The 16,514-nt window shown below is 54.0% G+C and overlaps 2 protein-coding genes across 12 annotated transcripts in view; both read left to right on the forward strand.

Annotated features, from left to right (window-relative positions):
* The first annotated feature begins 4,224 nt into the window (after nucleotides 1-4,224).
* Nucleotides 4,225-5,304, forward strand: UQCC4 (ubiquinol-cytochrome c reductase complex assembly factor 4). Its single transcript, XM_067707121.1, has 2 exons — nucleotides 4,225-4,381; nucleotides 4,458-5,304. Exons 1-2 carry the CDS (start codon nucleotides 4,350-4,352, stop codon nucleotides 4,831-4,833), a joined length of 408 nt encoding a protein of 135 aa, XP_067563222.1. The 5' UTR covers nucleotides 4,225-4,349; the 3' UTR covers nucleotides 4,834-5,304.
* A 3,122-nt stretch (nucleotides 5,305-8,426) lies between these two features.
* UNKL (unk like zinc finger) overlaps nucleotides 8,427-16,514 on the forward strand; it is a 45,107-nt gene continuing 37,019 nt past the window's right edge. For 6 of the 11 annotated variants that reach the window (XM_067707127.1, XM_067707130.1, XM_067707138.1 and 3 more), the window contains exons 1-2: nucleotides 8,428-8,554; nucleotides 9,844-10,053. In XM_067707127.1, coding sequence (XP_067563228.1) covers nucleotides 8,478-8,554; nucleotides 9,844-10,053 — 287 coding nt within the window. In that variant the 5' untranslated portion in view covers nucleotides 8,428-8,477. The other 5 variants (XM_067707132.1, XM_067707135.1, XM_067707128.1 and 2 more) reach the window with 5 other exon arrangements.

Genomic DNA, 16,514 nt, shown 5'->3' on the forward strand with positions numbered 1-16,514 from the left:
AGACAAGGAGGAAACCCCAGTCTAGGATGGAGAGTTCTAGAGTCGGAGAGAACCCAGAGCAGGCAGGTGTTTGGGGAGAGGAACCTCAGCAGCACAGTGTGGGGTGGGCCTCTGGACACAGGAGGCCTGAGACTGGAGACTTGGGGAGGGTGCCACTGCACCAGTCCTAGCGATCAACGATGGGGCCTAACAAGGCACAGTATGTGGAGGTGAGGGTGGGAGACAGGCGTGAGAGGGATTCAAGAAGCAGATCTTGGGTCTTAGTGGAATTATCCCCTTCCTTGCCCCTCCTGAGTCAGAGCCATGCTCAAGATAGACACAGGAGTCTGGTGGGTGGAGGCTGAACTCCAGCTTTTGTTACAGGTGAGGCTGGGCTGGGTTATGGCAGCCAGGGGGACCCTGGGTAGGTGGAGAGACGCACTTTCCCAGAATCACTGCCCACACATGTCCCGCCGGTATTGGGTGGCCAGCCAGTGCCAGGCCAAGTGGCATGGGTGTCCCAAGCCCCCTGTGCCCATGGGGGCTCCTGGCTGGGGCTGGGGGCTGAGGCACTCAGGCTGCCAGGCTTGGGGCCTGAGCATATGCCCTGGCATCTGCTCCCAGCCAGGCCCCCATTGTGGGCAGTATGGGGCCTTCAGAGCTCTGTGCTCACCCTGCCCCCACCAGCCCCCACCCCTGCTGTCAGGCCTCAGCCCCTGGGAGAAAGGCTCTGCCTTTCCAAAGGTGGTGGCCCTGCCTGTCCCCATGCACCCCATATTGATCTTCCCAGGGAAAATCAATAGCTCCAATATGTCAGCTCTCAAGTGGCGCTACAGTAAATTACTCCCGCCATCGGGCACACAAGGGCTGCAGCCTCCCTCCCATTAGTGGGACATTAGTCCTCGTGTGAGGTTTCTCTGTGTGCTTTGAGATAATGAAGGCTGAGGTGTTGGTTTATGCCTCTGGGAGGAGGGGGACCTTGGACAAGAGCGGCATCGCTGGCAGTGCTGGGCACCTGTCACCCAGTGCCCTGCCGAGACTGCTGGGGTCAGGAAGGGGAGGGCCCTGGAGACACCGGGCCACCGGCCGCATCTGGCTGTGGCTTTTCCCACTCTGGGCTCCACCGCATCAGAGAGGGTCAAGCAAACCACAGCATTTGGGGCTGTTGTCACCCTCCAGCCAGAGGCTGCCAGGGACACATGTGTCACTGAACAAGGTGGACTTCACAAGGGAGAATTCACAGCCCGGGACATGGGTGTCTCAGGAGGCGGGCGTTAGAATGGGCTCTGGGTTCAGCCATTGTTGGGTGAGGGGCTCTGCTCTGGGCTGTGTGCTGTCAGCAAGCAGGGTAACTGTGACTGGGCATCTGTATCAGTCTCCAGGGGCTGCCATAACAAAGGACCACCAACTGCTGGTTTAAAACAACAGAAGTTACTTTCTCACAGTTCTGGAGGCCAGAAATATGAAACCACGAAGGCTCTGGGGGAGAATCTTAGCTTCTGGTGTAGCCGTCAGTCCTCCGTGTTCCTTGGCTGGTGGCCGCATCACTCCAGTCTCTGCCTGCCTCTTCACATGGCCTGCTCCCCTGTGCGTCTCTGGGTCTTTTCTCCTCTTATAAGGACATCATTTAGGGCCCACCCTATCCATTATGACATAGTTTTAACTAATTACACCCACAAAGACCCTATTTCCAAATAGGGTCACGTGCTGAGGCTCCAGGGGGATAAGAATTTGGAGGGACATCATTCTACCCAGTATAGCATCTTTAATATATCTGATCCAGAAGGAGGGCAGATGAGGCAAGGCTCCAGCCATGGTTGGTAAAGGACCAGGGTCCCTCCCATCAGCCAGGAAGGGGGTATTTGGTCTTTTTTGGGCCACTTCCATGTTTTGCCTGTGTTCAGATGTGATTATAAAGGGGTCTTGAGCCACCATGGTCACGGAGAAGCCTGGTCCAACACTGGTGTTCTCTGAAATTGTTTACATCCTACAGGAGAGCCCAGCTCTGAGCATCAGGCCAGCTCCCGGAGATCAAGGCCTGCTGTCCTCCTCAGACTCTGCAGGACCCACGTCCTTTGCATCACGCCTTCACCTAGAATGGAGACCAGTGCCAGCAGGACTTGGGGACAGAGGAGAGGTCCACTGGACATGTGGATTTGCTAAGTCTTTGTTGTGGGCCTGCGCTGCTCCTCCCAGACTCTGGCCTCAGAGCACCCTAGGAGCCTGATGGCAGTAAAGGAGCCCTCCACTGCCTCAGGATGGAAGGACACTTCCATGCCGTCCCCTTATCAGTCTTAACAGCTGTCTCAGGGACTGGCAGAGGGCTTCCCAGGCATAGCACCAGTCCTGGAAGCAGCCTGCGAAGGACAGGAGATGCCCATTTTACAACTGAGGAAGCAGAGGCTCGAGGGGTGCTTGTCTGAGATGTCTTATTTCTGTCACCCATCCAAAGCAGTGGGACAGGTTTAGTGACCCTTTGGAGGCTGCCCTGCCTGGGGGTGAAGCCCTAGCCCCTGCCGTTGACCCCCAGCTCTGCACCCCCTCTGCTGTCCCAGGGCAGCTTTTACCCAGATGCCCTAAATCAGCATACCAATCAGGTGGCTGCATAAGCTGCAGTCAGCAGCTCCACCCCAACCTCAGGCCTCTTTGATCTCCACCTCCTCCAGGAAGCCCTACAGGCTGCACACCAGAATGATTCTGGTCCATCCTCCCGCCCACAGTAGGTGCTCCTGGGGTTCCCTGTGGTCGAACTGGTTTGGCAGTGATTCTGGGTGGGGTTCTGGGGTGGAACAGGTGGGGTGGGGCCCAGTGAGGAGGATGTGGGCACACAGGTGCCTCTGTTGACACAGCAGCTCTGAACACAGTCCTGGCTTTGCAGCTGAGCTGCCACCAGGCGTCCAGGTTTGGTCTTCCCAGGGTGGGGAGATCTCCCAGATGCTGCTGAGCTAGGAACACCTCCAGCCCGCCACCCTTGCTTAAGTGTCTCTAGACTTCCTGAGAGGTGAAGAACTGGTCCCCGAGGCTGGTGCTTCTCCTGCTAGAAAGCAGGTGCAGGAGATGCTCCAGAGGCAAAGATTCTGAACCAGGAGGCAGCACATTACAGCTGCCAACTGAAAATTGTTGCTTGTCACCCGGTTCTACAAGAATGAAGTCACCTGACACTGCAGTCACTGACCTTCAACACACCCTTAAAGGAGTTCAGGGCAGAGATCAGGAATGAGGCCCTCTGTGCTCTGGCAAAAACTGGCAGAAAAACTCACACGTTGTGCTTTTTTTTTTTTTTTTCAGTCGTCACAGTTCACAAGGTGGCCTCGTAACCTGATTTTGTCACCGTCAACCCCCACCCCCAACCCCCAGCACATCTCCACGTCTCCACATAGTCTGCGATGACGCCTGGGTGCTCCTATGTGGTCTCCAGACAGGACGGCTCAGCAGAGCCAGGGCTAGTTTGCCTTGAAGGCAGAAGGCTCCAGCAGCTTCCCTATGAAGTCAACTGGGGAACCGGGTAGACAGGAAGTCCCAGGACAGCCCGAGGGTGACCCTCCCGGCCTGACTCCTAAGGTGGATGGGAAGGTTCCCCCCAGCAGGCTGCAGCCTCCATCCACAAAGATGATGGCGCGCTAGGCTCTGCACTGGTGGTTCCGCTGGCCTGGAGAGAGAGACTTGTCCGAGTGCCTGCTGGCTTCCCGGTGACAGCCGTGGGCGTGCTCTGCTGCGGTGGGTGAGAGATGGCGGCCCTGCGGCTGAGCAGTGCGCAGAAATGCCTGTCCCGCAGGGCGGGTGGTGTAGACGCGGCTATTCGTGCGCAGCACAGAGCAACGCAAAGCGCCAGGGCTGGGTGAGGGTCCGCGGCCATGGGGCGGCGGACACTAGTCGAGGGGACAAGATGACTCCGTGGCTGAAAGTCCAATGAAAAGAGCAAAACGGCGTCGCCAGGCCCCGGGGCGGAGGCGTCCAGGGGCTGCGCCTGCCTGGCGGGAAGGGTGTGGAGGGTGGGCTCAGGGCGCCGATCTCAGGCGAGCCCGGCCGACGGTGAGACCCGCGCTGATGCGAGCTCGTCGGAGGACGACGCCAGCATCCCGTCCCCGTCGGCCGGCCTCAAGCCCGGCGCGGAAGCCTAGGAACCTGCCCGCTAGTTCCTCTTAGGACCGGCGGCGAACTACATTTCCCGGCATGCCAGCGCGGCCGGCCGGGGGCGGGTCTACGACGGAAGAGGCCGCCTGAGGCCGTGAGTCATTTCCGTTGCGCGAGTGGGTCCACGTTCTGTAGTCGTGAGCGGAGGCCAGGAACAGCGCGCGGCTTCCGGCTTCGCGCGACGGAAGTGACGCGACGCTGCGCGCGGCGGCGCCGAGTGCGGAGCCGGGGTCGCGATGAGCTGCGTGCTGCGGGCGCCGGCTGCTGGGTGAGGTCCGCGCGGTCTCGGCGGGACCTAGGGTGAGAACGGCGGGCGGGTGCGCTCACTGTTCTCTCTCTTCCAGGGCCCTCCGGGTACTGAGGCTCGTGCGCTGGCCTTTCCGAAGTCTGCATCCTCCGCCCGGTGGCCGGGCTGGTGCCCAGCCCGCGGCCGAGGGTGAGGAAGAGGTTGACCCTGACCGCCCCCTTCAGTTTTCCTCCAGCAAAGCCGTCCCGTTCCGCTGGACAGTGAAGCACTCCCTAGGAAGGGAGCAGCAGCGGCCCTGGTGGAGGGTGCTGCCCTTCAGCTTGTGCCTCATGGTTCTGGTCATCTGGTGCTTTTTTAGACAGGAGACCAGCGCGGACCGGTGGTTGGGACGGATGTTGGAAGAAGAGGTACCGGAGCCCAGCGATCGTTCTGAAGAGCCTGGAAGTCCGGTGGCCCATGGGGCGAGAACTTAACGGGGTGCCAGCAGCGAGGGAACAGACCTCAGTCTTTAGGCTTTGACATCGCGTTTGACCGTTTCTGTCCTGGTTATGCGCGTCCCCAGACTGAAGGACTTGGATGGCGCGCCTGGCAAAGCTGATTCGTTGAAGGCACAGCAGAATGTCAGCAAATCGGAACCGGCTCTTTGCCTGATACTTGTTGCCATCGAATACGTCCAAAAGACTTTTCAGGTCTATAGAAAGGGTTTTGGCTGCAGCGTGTGCTGTTGGATTTGGGATGTCTTTGTACAACATTATCACGTTTCCAAAGGGATGCTGGTGACACTTGTAATCCAGTGTGATCCACTTTGCAGGTCATTTGCTTTCCGAGACAGAATAACTGGCACAAGAGTTAAACGTTTTGTTTTACAGTGTACCATGATGTGTATAAATTGATGTTAGTTTAACAGACTAACAATAAATATTAATTTGGTAATGTGGAATTAAGCCAATGTTTGGTTTTTTGGTTTTTTTTTTTTTGCATTTCATTTTAAAAAGGGAGCCTTCTAGTCTTTTCAGTTCCTTTGTTTGTTTGTTTGTTTTTTCCAGAATAGGAACTGAGGAAAGAAACCTAAACGTTAATTGTGGAACACTTTCTCACCTCTCTTCCAGTTTTTAATTTTAGCAAGGCAACAACTTTCTGAGTGGAATAACATTGATAAATATTTTTATGGACAATTTAGAGGCAATATTTGGGGTATGTAAATGATATGTTTTCAAGTACTGCTTAGTAGGAAACTTTCTTAATTCTGGATTAAATACAAGATGCATAAAAGGGAAGATTTTATTTACTTAAGGTTCTAGTGGAACGTTTTATCATGGCATATCTTTGGTGCCAAAGTTAACTGGAAATTTCTCTCACTCGGATGGTTGAAGACCACTGACTGTATGGCAGTGTACTGGCTTCTCACAAGGCCTTGGCCAAGGTCTGGCCCGCCTTGGTAAATTATGCTTGTCAGGGAGGTGGTGCTAAGACAAGTATATATTTTTTTTAAAGATGAAGAGACCAAGATTCAGAAGGATTGACCTAATCATGGCTCAGGCTACATCATTAGTTCCACTGGGAGCAAAGAACTAAGATGTCCTTTCTCTGACCTGGTGTGGTTGTGACCTATTTGGTTGTGAACCATTTTATTTGAGCAACAGTCATTCAAACCTGAACCCTGACTTTACTCTCACTAGCTTCTGCAGGAAAAAAAGTCAGAACTAACAAGAAGAAATTTTGTTTTAATTAAAAATAATTTTCATATGACCAAAGCAATATGATTTATCTGGAAAAGTTAAACAGTGTAATAAGCAAAAGGTAGAGAATCAGAAACAGTAATAATCCCACCACCTAGAGGTAACTGCTGTGAGCACTGTTGGGCAGAAGATGGAGAAGATTGTATTTTAAAAAATCCAAGAAAAGAGGTTACCTAAGTCGATGGCCTCATATCTTCCAAGCTGCTGAGGCTTGGAAGATATGAGGCCATCGACTTAGGTAACCTCTTTTCCTTGGATTTTTAAAAATTTTAACGTCTGGGTACTACTCCAGCCTTTTAAGAACATTCTTCAAAAGCATGAAAAATGACAATCTTTACAGCCTGTCACAGTTCTCTTTGCTCTCTTCAAGGAAGGTGCCTCTTGGGTAGGCATCTTTTCTCCCACCTCTACAGCAAAGATCCCCAAATTTCTTTATCTTGAGCCCCCAACTTCCTTTTTTAAGCTCGAGGTGGCTCTCTATACTTCTTTACTGGACTTTACAGGTTCCTCAAGCTCCTTAGGTCCAAAACAGAGTTAAGCTCTCCCCAAACCTGTTTCTTTGCTCTATATCCTTCCCAGCTCGGGACTTTGGAAATATCCTAAACTTCTTTCTCATTCCCTGCATCCTGGCAGTCTTCAAGATCTGTTTAGTCCTCCTCCAAAGAATTCATGGGCCTTGTTTCATTCTTCTGCTTGATTTTCTTCAAAAGTATCATGTTGATTTTTTGCCATTTTAATTTCCAGGTTTAAATGTAATGTTTGTAGAGGTAGTAATTCCTTTAGACAATGTGAACATATAAAGAAAGTAGTCATTCATCCCACCAGCAAGTGATGGCTTATTTTACTGTATTACTTGTGTTAAAAAAAAAAAAAACCAGAAACTTACATGCTTGGGAACAAACGTATGGAATTGCAGTATCTTGCTTCGTTTTGTTACTTAAGTAGGAGCATTTTTCTTGTCATTAACAATTCTCAGGAAGCATTGTCATTCTCTGTGAGGTGCTCTTTAAGTTTTTGCCAAATAACTTTGATAATTATCTTTGTACATCTTTGTCTGAATCTCATTCTTTTTTAGGTTGGAGTTTCTAGAAATGGAACAGATTATTTTCTGTAAAGGTCAGTACCCATTCGTCCTCCCAGCCACACTTCCTTTAAGGGCTTTTCTTGCTGCAGGTCACCAGCATTGTGGGTTGCTGTTAAGAACAACAAAAAGTCTGCCTGCTCCATGGGCTCTTCCTTGTTTTAATTTGCATTAAAAAAAATTACTAGCGAGGTAGAAAATTTTAAATAATGTCTCAGGAATTCCCTGGCGGTCCAGTGGTTAGAACTCTGAGATCTCAAACCGTGCAGCCCGGCCAAAAAAAAAAAAAAGTGTTTCATGCTATATATTTACAAAACAATGTACTCTGGGTCTGGGTTCTCCCTCCCGAAATACACGCCCTGCTTCCTCCTCCAGGGTCAGATGAGCTGGGGCCCTGAGTGGTAGGGCTTACCGGGGGTGGCAGCTGGTGCCTGCCTCCCAGAGTTCCCACCCTCTGTGCATCCCCGCCCACCCTGTTGATGAAGAGGGCGCGCGCGCGCGCGCGCGTGTGTGTGTGTGTTTGTGTGTGTGTGTGTTTGTGTGTGTCTGTCGGTCTGTCTCCCCCTTGACCTCGAGCCTTTGGATTCTTTTTTAAAAATCAGCTCTATTGATAATGTAGTTCACATATTATTCAATTCACCCATTTAAAGTATACAATTGATTTTTTAGTGTATTCGTAGCGGCAACCATTACCACGATGTAATTTTAGGGCCTGTGCGTACTCCTAAAAGAAACTCGCTACCCATGAGCAGTCAGGCCTCCTTTCCCCCTCTCTCCCCCACACCAAGCCCTAAGCAACTGTAGCCACTCTTTGCGGTGTCAGCACCCAACCCGGGGGTCATAGAACGAATGAAGGCGAGTGTGAGCAGCCTGGGCGCGCTGTCTCCTCGGGACCTGTTGGCTCCGTCTCGGAGCCTGGAGCTGCTCAGGGCGCTGTCAGGGCGTTCAGGGCGCGTGGGGCAGCCGTGGTGCGTTGAAGGCGGCAGCGGGAACGGGACCAAGCAAGTGCAAGATGGGCTGTGAACGTGGAGGCCGGGGGGGCACGGTGGGTGGAGGCGTCCGGCCGAGGCGGCGGGCTCGGGGCATGGCGTGGTTTGGTGTGCGCGCGGGTCCCCGCTTGGCGCCTGGTGCTGGGAAGTTCACTGGGCCTCCGGCACTGCGCTGGGCGCCGGATGGGGGCGTGGCGGGGGCGTGGCCGTCCCGGCGGGGGGCGCGGGTGGGCTCCGCGAGGGGGGAGATCCGGAGGGGCGGGGGCGGGCCCGCGCGGCGCATGCGCGCTGCATTGTTTTGACTGAAAATGCCGTCGGTTTCGAAAGCGGCGGCGGCGGCGTTGAGCGGGTCCCCCCCGCAGACCGAGAAGCCGACCCACTACAGGTCAGTGCCCGGGCCGGCCGCGGCGGGAGCGGGGGCGGGGCAGGGGGCGGCCCCGCGCACCCCCGGCCCGCGTCCCCGCGCCCCTGGGCCTGGGAGCTGCCTCCGGGTGCGGCCTGGGGCCCCGCGCCGCCCCTCTCCCCGTTCCCCCCGCCCCCTGCCTCTCCCTTGCAGCCCCCTGGCCAGCCGGCCCTCCAGCCTCCGCGCCGCGCCTGGAGTCTGGGCTGGTGGACCACCATCCTACTCAGCTACCGCCGCCTGAGCTCAGGAGGCGGCGCCCAGGGTCTGGGGTGGCACCTGGGCTTGGGGGCTGGAGGACGAGGTCGGGGGTCCACGCGCCTGGGTTGGGGATCGGGGAACAGCGCCTGGGGTCGTGGGTCGGGGGCCGCCGAGAACGCGCCTGTAGTCGGGGATTGGGGACCGCGTCTGGGCTCGGGCGGAGGGCGGCCATCTGGGCTCCGGCTGCCTCCTCCTGGGGTCAGGGATGGTTCCGGGGCTTGGGGACCCGGGCGTTCCTGGAGTCGGGGTATCGCACCTGAAATTGGGGGTCGCGTCTGTGTTTTGCATGAGGAGGCTGTGCATGGGGTCTGAGGGATCGCGTCTGAGGTCCGGGAACTCGCCCGGGCTCCGCGGGGGGGAGGCCGTCAGGGATCGTCTGGAGTCGGAGTGGGTGTTACGCCTGAGATCGGAGATGGGGGACGCTGCGCCTTGGGCCAGGAGTCCGCGCCTGGATTCTGCGGGGTCGCGCCTGGGGTCGGGGACCGTGTCTGGGATTGGCAAACCATTCCTGGGACCCGAGGAACGCGACTGGGCTTGCGGGGGCGGGTGGGGTGGGTAGGGTGTCTGAACTCGGAGTGAGAGGTTGCACCTGAGCTTGGGGATCACACCTGGGGTCTGGGATGGATAGCGGCGCCTGGGGTCGGGGGTCGCACTTGGGGTCGGGGATGGGGAGTTTCACCTGGGTTAGGGGATTGTGCCTGCGATTGGAGATGGGGGGCTGCACCTGGGGTCTGGGGTCGCACCTGGAATCTGGGACCATGCCTGGGATAGAGGATGGGGGTTTGCACCTGGGGTCGAAGGTCGCATCTGGGGTCGGGGATGTGGGATCGTGCCTGGGGTCTGAGAAACGCACCTGGGTGGGGAGAGGCGGGAAGGGGGTCGGCAGAGTGGGGGATCGCGCCTGGGGTCGGGGCCCTCGGGCGCACGGGATCTGACCCCTGCCCACGAGTTCTCGGGCCGCCCGCCGGCGGCGGTGGCGACGGAAGCGACCCCAACGCTGTTTGTCTTTTTAGGTATCTAAAGGAGTTTAGGACAGAGCAGTGCTCCCTGTTTGTGCAGCACAAGTGCACCCAGCACAGGCCATTTACCTGTTTCCATTGGCATTTCCTAAATCAGCGTCGGCGCAGACCGCTCCGCAGGCGCGACGGCACTTTTAACTACAGCCCGGACGTGTACTGCTCCAAGTACGACGAGGCCAGCGGCTTGTGCCCCGACGGCGACGAGTGAGTGTGCGCGGCTCCGCGGGGCAGCATGGCCCCCACACCTGAGTGGGTGGCGGACCTGGGCTTTCCAGCACCTGGCACCTGCAGGGCCCAGTCTTCACTATGAAGTTTTCCCGTGACCGCTGGTCTTGGTGGGGACATTTCCCTATTTCTTGGCCAGTGTGGGAAGAACCACATCTGGCTGGGGGATAACCCTGTACGGGACAAACCGATTTTGCTGCACTTCCCACTTTTGATTGCCACCCAGTTCTGTAAATTCCCTGCATTAGAACCAACCCTTATGAGGTAAACCTTTTGAGTTTAGAACCATTTTGTAGTTGTCAGTTGCCTTTTGGTCAGAGAGCTTGTTAGAAGGTTTGCTCACATTGTGCAAATGTTTCTGGAATGGTTCCTTTCTTTCTGTTTATATGTTTATTTTTTTAAAAATTGATAGGAAAGTTATTTGTGTAGCACTTTTAAAGTTTAGGAAATCAAGGTTTTGTTTTGGTTGCCTTTTTTTTTTCACAAGTTTTCTAATGGTGTTGTGAACAGATGTCTTCATTTTGAAATATGTAGAATAGGAAAACACGGAAAGTACAAGTCAGATTGTACATTCATATAACTGGCAGAGATTGGTAGAGGGAGGTCTTGCTTTTTTCCTGTGGGCCGTTTGAGAAGAGCCTATCCATCCCCACCTGGAGGTGAGGTGGTGGCGCTGTGCCCCAGGGCCTCTTGGAAAGAGCAGCTTGTTCAGCTTCTGTTGGATCCTGGTCTGATCTGGGGGAGGCGCTGTAGGCTTCCTCCCCTGACCCTCTGAAGGGAGGTGGTTCTCCAGGTATGGTCCCTTTTAAAGACAACTTTCACGCTGCTGCACAGGGAGACCCATGTGAATCTGTTCTTCATTTTCAAAAATGCTTAGGTCAGGGAGTAAACTTTTGACCTATGGTGATCATCTTAAAAGCTTTATATATTTCTTGAAAGGTTTTTAATTGAACACCAGATAGTTACATAGGGTTGTTGTTAAGGCAGCCTGGAGCCTGTGGAAATAATGTAGCCAGCTCCACTTTGGTTAAGATGGTATTATACTTCTGTGAAGTTTTAAAAATGCATTATTTAATTGCATCTTGAGCTGCTGTTTTCTGCAAATGGGTCTACAGAAGAGAGATATTTTTGTCTAGCTAAGGCCTGGCCTCTGGTCCCTCATATCCCTTGGCCACGTCAGTCACCTCTCTGGACCTTAAGTCCTGAGTTGCCCCCAGGGGCCACTGCTGAGACCCTGATGCAGGGATCCAGTCACCTAGCATGTCTGACCCCATTCCAGAGTCCAGGATGGGGGACTATTTGGACTATTTGGCAGTATTCACTGGTGAAGCTTTTTTTTTTTTTTTTGGCTGCACCGCATGGCATGTGGGATCTTAGTTTCCCCCATGAGGGATCAAACCTGCACCCCCTGCAGCAGAAGCATAGATTCTTAACCTCTGGGCTGCCAGGGAAGTCCCCTCACTGGTGATGCTTTTTTTTTTTTTTTTTTTAACTGGTGATGCTTTTAATGCATGAAAAGAAAGCATATATATTTTTTAAATTAATTAATTAATTTTATTTTTTGGCTGTGTTCGGTCTTCGTTGTTCCGTGAGGGCTTTCTTTAGTTGCAGAGAGCGGGGGCTACTCTTCGTTGTGGTGCGCGGGCTTCTCATTGTGGTGGCTTCTCTTGTTGTGGAGCATGGGCTCTAGACGCGCGGGCTTCAGTAGTTGTGGCATGCAGGCTCAGTAGTTGTGGCTCGTGGGCTCTAGAGTGCAGGCTCAGTAGTTGTGGTGCACGGGCTTAGTTGCTCCCCAGCATATGGGATCTTCCCAGACCAGGGCTTGAACCCGCGTCCTTTGCATTGGCAGGCATATTCTTAACCACTGTGCCAGAAAGAAAGCATATTTTAACAGCTGTTTTGGGTTCCGGAGTCTGAATGTCCTGGTATGGATTTGGCCCCATTGCTGGATATCCAGGGTGGGGTCCAGTTCCTACGGAATGAAGAGTGCTGCAGTGGACACCTACCTGTGGATGGTCATTTTAAGCTGGACTCAAATATTAGTTAAATATTACAATTATTTATTGCAAAAACATTAACATGGGGAATTCCCTGGCGGTCCAGTGGTTACGACTCCGGGCTTTCACTGCCGAGGGCCCAGGTTCAGTCCCTGGTAAGGGAGCTAAGATCCCACAAGCCGCATGGTGCAGCCAAAAAAAAAAAAATTAACATATAGTCCAGATAGCATGCAGGTTAGCAGGTTATCATTGAGAAGAAGAATGGGACTAAGATGGTTGTTTGATACTGTTTTGGGTGCATCCTGTGTACATGTACACACAGTATGAAAGTACATGTGTCTTATTAAAGATTTTGTTTGTGACTTTTAGTGAGCACAAGACATGACTTGCTTCAGTCCCATAGGAAGTGTTTGACAGGCCAGACATCTCCCCTGAGAATCTCTCCTTAGTAATTACCACTCATTCCACGGGAGATAGACTTTCCCAGAGTTTGTCCTGTTGAATTACATATTCTAGCTCGTGCAGCGTTGCCATGGAATCTGTAAATAGATACTACTTTTCAGAGCAAGGAAAGGGCTTTCCTTTTATTTCAGTTCATTGGTTCTTGAAATGTCTATTTTGGGCATATGTACTACCAACCTGTTATTGTAAATCATGAATATGTATCAGAGACCAAAGACCCTTCAGCCAATATCAGGTGACATAAGCACAAGTTCTTGGAGCTTGATGGGGGCGCTGTGGGGCTGAGCCGTGGCCAGGAGGGTGGGACCCCCAAGAGGGTTGGCACCCCTGTGATGTCAACTCCTGTCCTAGGCAGGTGGTCATTCTCCCCCCTTGCTGTCACCTCTCCTCCTGGGGCCCCCTCCCCTTCTGTCACCCCTTTTCATTTGCAGGCACTCCTCCCCCGCTGTCACACCCCCGCTGTCACCCCTTTTCATTAGCGGGTAGTCCGTCACCCTTCCCCTCTCACTGTCATCCTCCTCCCAGTGACCCCTCCCCATCTGTCACCTCCACCCCCTGTGAGTACTCCAGCTGTCATCTCTGGGTAGCCCCCTCATCTCCTCCTCCCCATGGGCACCCCCTCTGTCACCCCTTTTACTCCGTGCGCAGTCACCCTCCCCCTCTCTCTGTCACCCCTCCTTCCGTGGCCCCTCCCCGTCCGCCACATCCCCCCACCACCCCACCCCGCTGTCACCCTCCGCCAGCGGGCACCCTGTGGCCGGGAAGGCCCCTCAGTGCTAGCGCCCCAGGTCCTCCCTCTCGCGGCGCCCTTTGTTCTGGCGGGCACGCCCCTTCCCCGGCGCGGGCCTCGATTGGCCGTCCAGGTCACGTGAGCCCCGCCCCGCCCCCGTGGGAACTGGCCTCCCCGCGGCGCGGCTGGACCGCCTGGGTCTGCAGCTCGCTACGCGCCCTCTGTAGTCGGCCAAGAGCGAGTCGGCTGAGCGGGCGCTGCCTCCGAGCTTGAGGGCCGGCCCACCCCACAGGGTCGCTGTTCCCACCCGTGCGGATCCGTCGCAGGTATTTCTCAGGCTGGGATTTTGAAGAAAACGACGCTTGCTTGCCGGAGCGAAGCTTGGCCGGAGGTTTGTCGCGGTCCAGCCACATCCTGAAATCTACTCTGAGAGAGGCAGTGGGTGGGGACAGACCCAGCCCCCAGCTAGTCCTGTTTGCTGCGCTGGACCATAGACCGTCAGGGCGGGTCTTCCCACCTGTAACCTAGGTGTGCTTCCGCTCCCAGGAGACCATGTGTCCGTTTTGTGCTTGTAAATGCATGTCAGGTGCGTTTACAGAGGTAGGTTCTGACGCATAAAAAGCAAAGGCCCTTCCAGGGGTCTGAGGGGCCCCTCCAGGGGAACATTTTCATTGGCAGACAATACAAGCAGTCCCCAACTATACAGAGTACAAAGTGACCATCCTCTTTTCTGATAACCCTCCTTCTCCCACAAGCAGGCAGTCCCTGGAGGCGGCCCTCCAGACCCCACATTTGATAGGTTTTCTTGGTTTTAATAAGACGTGAGCCTGCCCCATTACTGTGCTATAACTTTCCAGATTGGCTCTAGAGATCTGTCTTGTTGTTGGTAGGGCTCCCTACCATGTTTTCACCTGGCAGGCCCAGCATTTTTCCCCACAGCTCCCTCCCTCCTCTCTGCACGTTGCCTGGGACCTCCCAGCCGTGAATTTGGGCACTGTGGGAGCTTGCTGATGTACAGAAACTTTTCTATATGCCCAAGTCTTGCTGTGCCTGCTGTGTCATACTTGTCCTTAGTCTGACTTGTCTGTTGAGAGATGCTCCTGCAATGTTTAATTTTAAAAAGTCAGGTATCCTAGGACCTAAGGCTTAGGTGAAAGTCCGTTCACTTCAGGATGGTTATAAGCTGTTGCTGTTTAAACTGACCATATAAGTGAACTCTGCTTGGGCATTCGGGGTGAGGTGAAAGCCAAGGGCAGGCCACGTTAGAACATAATATTTAGGAGTCAGGGAGCTACTTAACAGTCTAGAGGAAGACACAGGCTTTACAAATCAGCCAACTTAAGGAAAGAAATTACAATTAGGTGACTGAGTTGGACCTGTCAGAGACCAGTATGTAGAAGAAGCAGAAGAATGTGAGAGTGATTGTAGCATTTCAGGCCCTCCTGCTTTGATTGAAGGGCCAGGGATGAGGAGGTGACTGGGAGGGAGCGACTGGCACAGGGAGCTCTGGTGCTCCTTGGAGGCTAGTGGGGAGACGGCCTCAGCAGAGACAGGTTCCTCGGAGAGGGTGGCAGCTTTTTGGGCACAGAGGAGGGAGGTGGACTTGTTGCCAAGCTGATGGTCCATGTTAGGGATTAATGAGGGGTCGCTGGCCTGGCTCGAGAGTCCAGGGCAGCCCTTGGAAGCCAGAGGCTGGGGGTGCCGGGCTGAATGGATGGGTGTGTGGTCCACATGGGGTTAACTGGCAACCCCCCACCCCTAGTGTCACAGAAGAGGGGGACACTCAAGCTTCTCCCCACAAGCCCCACCTTTTCGCCATCCCCAGTTGTCTGTGGCACACAGGTCTTCCTTTTCCCATTTTTCTGCTCCCACTCATTTTCCATATCCGCTGCTCGGTTCTGGTCCAGTTCACACCTCAGTTTTTTCTGTGCTGTATTCTGGTCCCCACCTATGCCTGAGCTCCCTGAGGACTAGGAGAGCATCATGTTGTGCTTGAGTGTCCGTCTCAGCCCAGTGGTTCTCCCACTGCGGCCCCCAGATCAGCAGCAGCAGCATCACCTGGGAACTTGCCAGCAGTTTCTACCCAAGGTTTCCGCCGAGATCAGATGGTCTGGGGTTAGCAGACCATCCAGGTGGTTGTGATGCGCTCCAGCCTGGCTTGCTGACCGATGTTGATGTATAGTGGAACTGAGTTTGTGGGTCCACCTTTGTTTTGGGTGAGTTTCAGGAAGGAAGGGGATGATTTCTGGCTCTCCTGGAAACACAGACAGCAGCCTCAAGCCCCTGCCATGTTCCTCTTTACCCCTCCCTCCTAGTTTCAGTGGTTCCAGAGCATCATGGCAGACCTGTGTCTGGCATGTACTGCTGCATCACACCATCCATGGAGCCTTGTTTTATTTACACTGATTGGGTCACTAATTGTCATGGATGGTTTTGAGAACCACAGGTGCCACCCTGAATTTGGCGGGCTGTGGAACTGAATCACATTACAGGTGCTACAGGGCTGTCAGTGGCCCCCCCCGGATGGATGAGTGAACTCCTGTGGTGAGGAAGCATCTGCACGTGGTATTGGGCTGACCCCTGGGGTTCCCACCAGCCTCTTCCCCGCTTCAGTGAGGGTCTACGTTCTGCCATTGTGTTTTCTCTAAGGTTTTCCCTTTTGCCTCTTAGATGTTCTTAGGTGAAGCCATTTTCTTTTCATTAAATGTCCTCCAATATTTTAATCTTAGCTTATGCTTTGAAGTCATGTAATACGCAGAGGTGACATGCCCCTAGTGAAATAATACTGCCTGTTCGGTGCTCAGTGCTGGCGAGAGGGGGAACCTTGGCCGGGCTCTGGTTGCCCCAGTGATGGTACTGGCAAGGAAACAAAATGATGCTTAGAGCTGACCTGAGGGACCATTAGGGAACATGAGGAAATGGGGGAGGTGTCACCCACCACATTCACTCCCCTGAGCTGTGGGGGTGCACGCAGCCTTTGCCACACCCTGCAGTTAGCGCATTGGCGATGCCTGTGGTCCGTGTGGTCCTGCTTCAGCACGGCTATGCGGACTGGGTTCTGTAGATAAACCAACAGGCAGTGCCTCAGCTCTGATGTGCTGGTCCCCTTCTCCCCAGACTCTGGAATTCTTTTGCTTTAACTTATAGTAGATTGTGAGTGTTTCTGAAGATTGGAACTGTTTTTGCAAAATGACCATTTTCCTATTAAAGTCATTTTATTTTATTTTTTATTGTAGTAAAACATACATAAC

The sequence above is a fragment of the Pseudorca crassidens genome, chromosome 15 (genome assembly GCF_039906515.1).
Source record: "Pseudorca crassidens isolate mPseCra1 chromosome 15, mPseCra1.hap1, whole genome shotgun sequence".
Lineage (NCBI taxonomy): Eukaryota > Metazoa > Chordata > Mammalia > Artiodactyla > Delphinidae > Pseudorca > Pseudorca crassidens.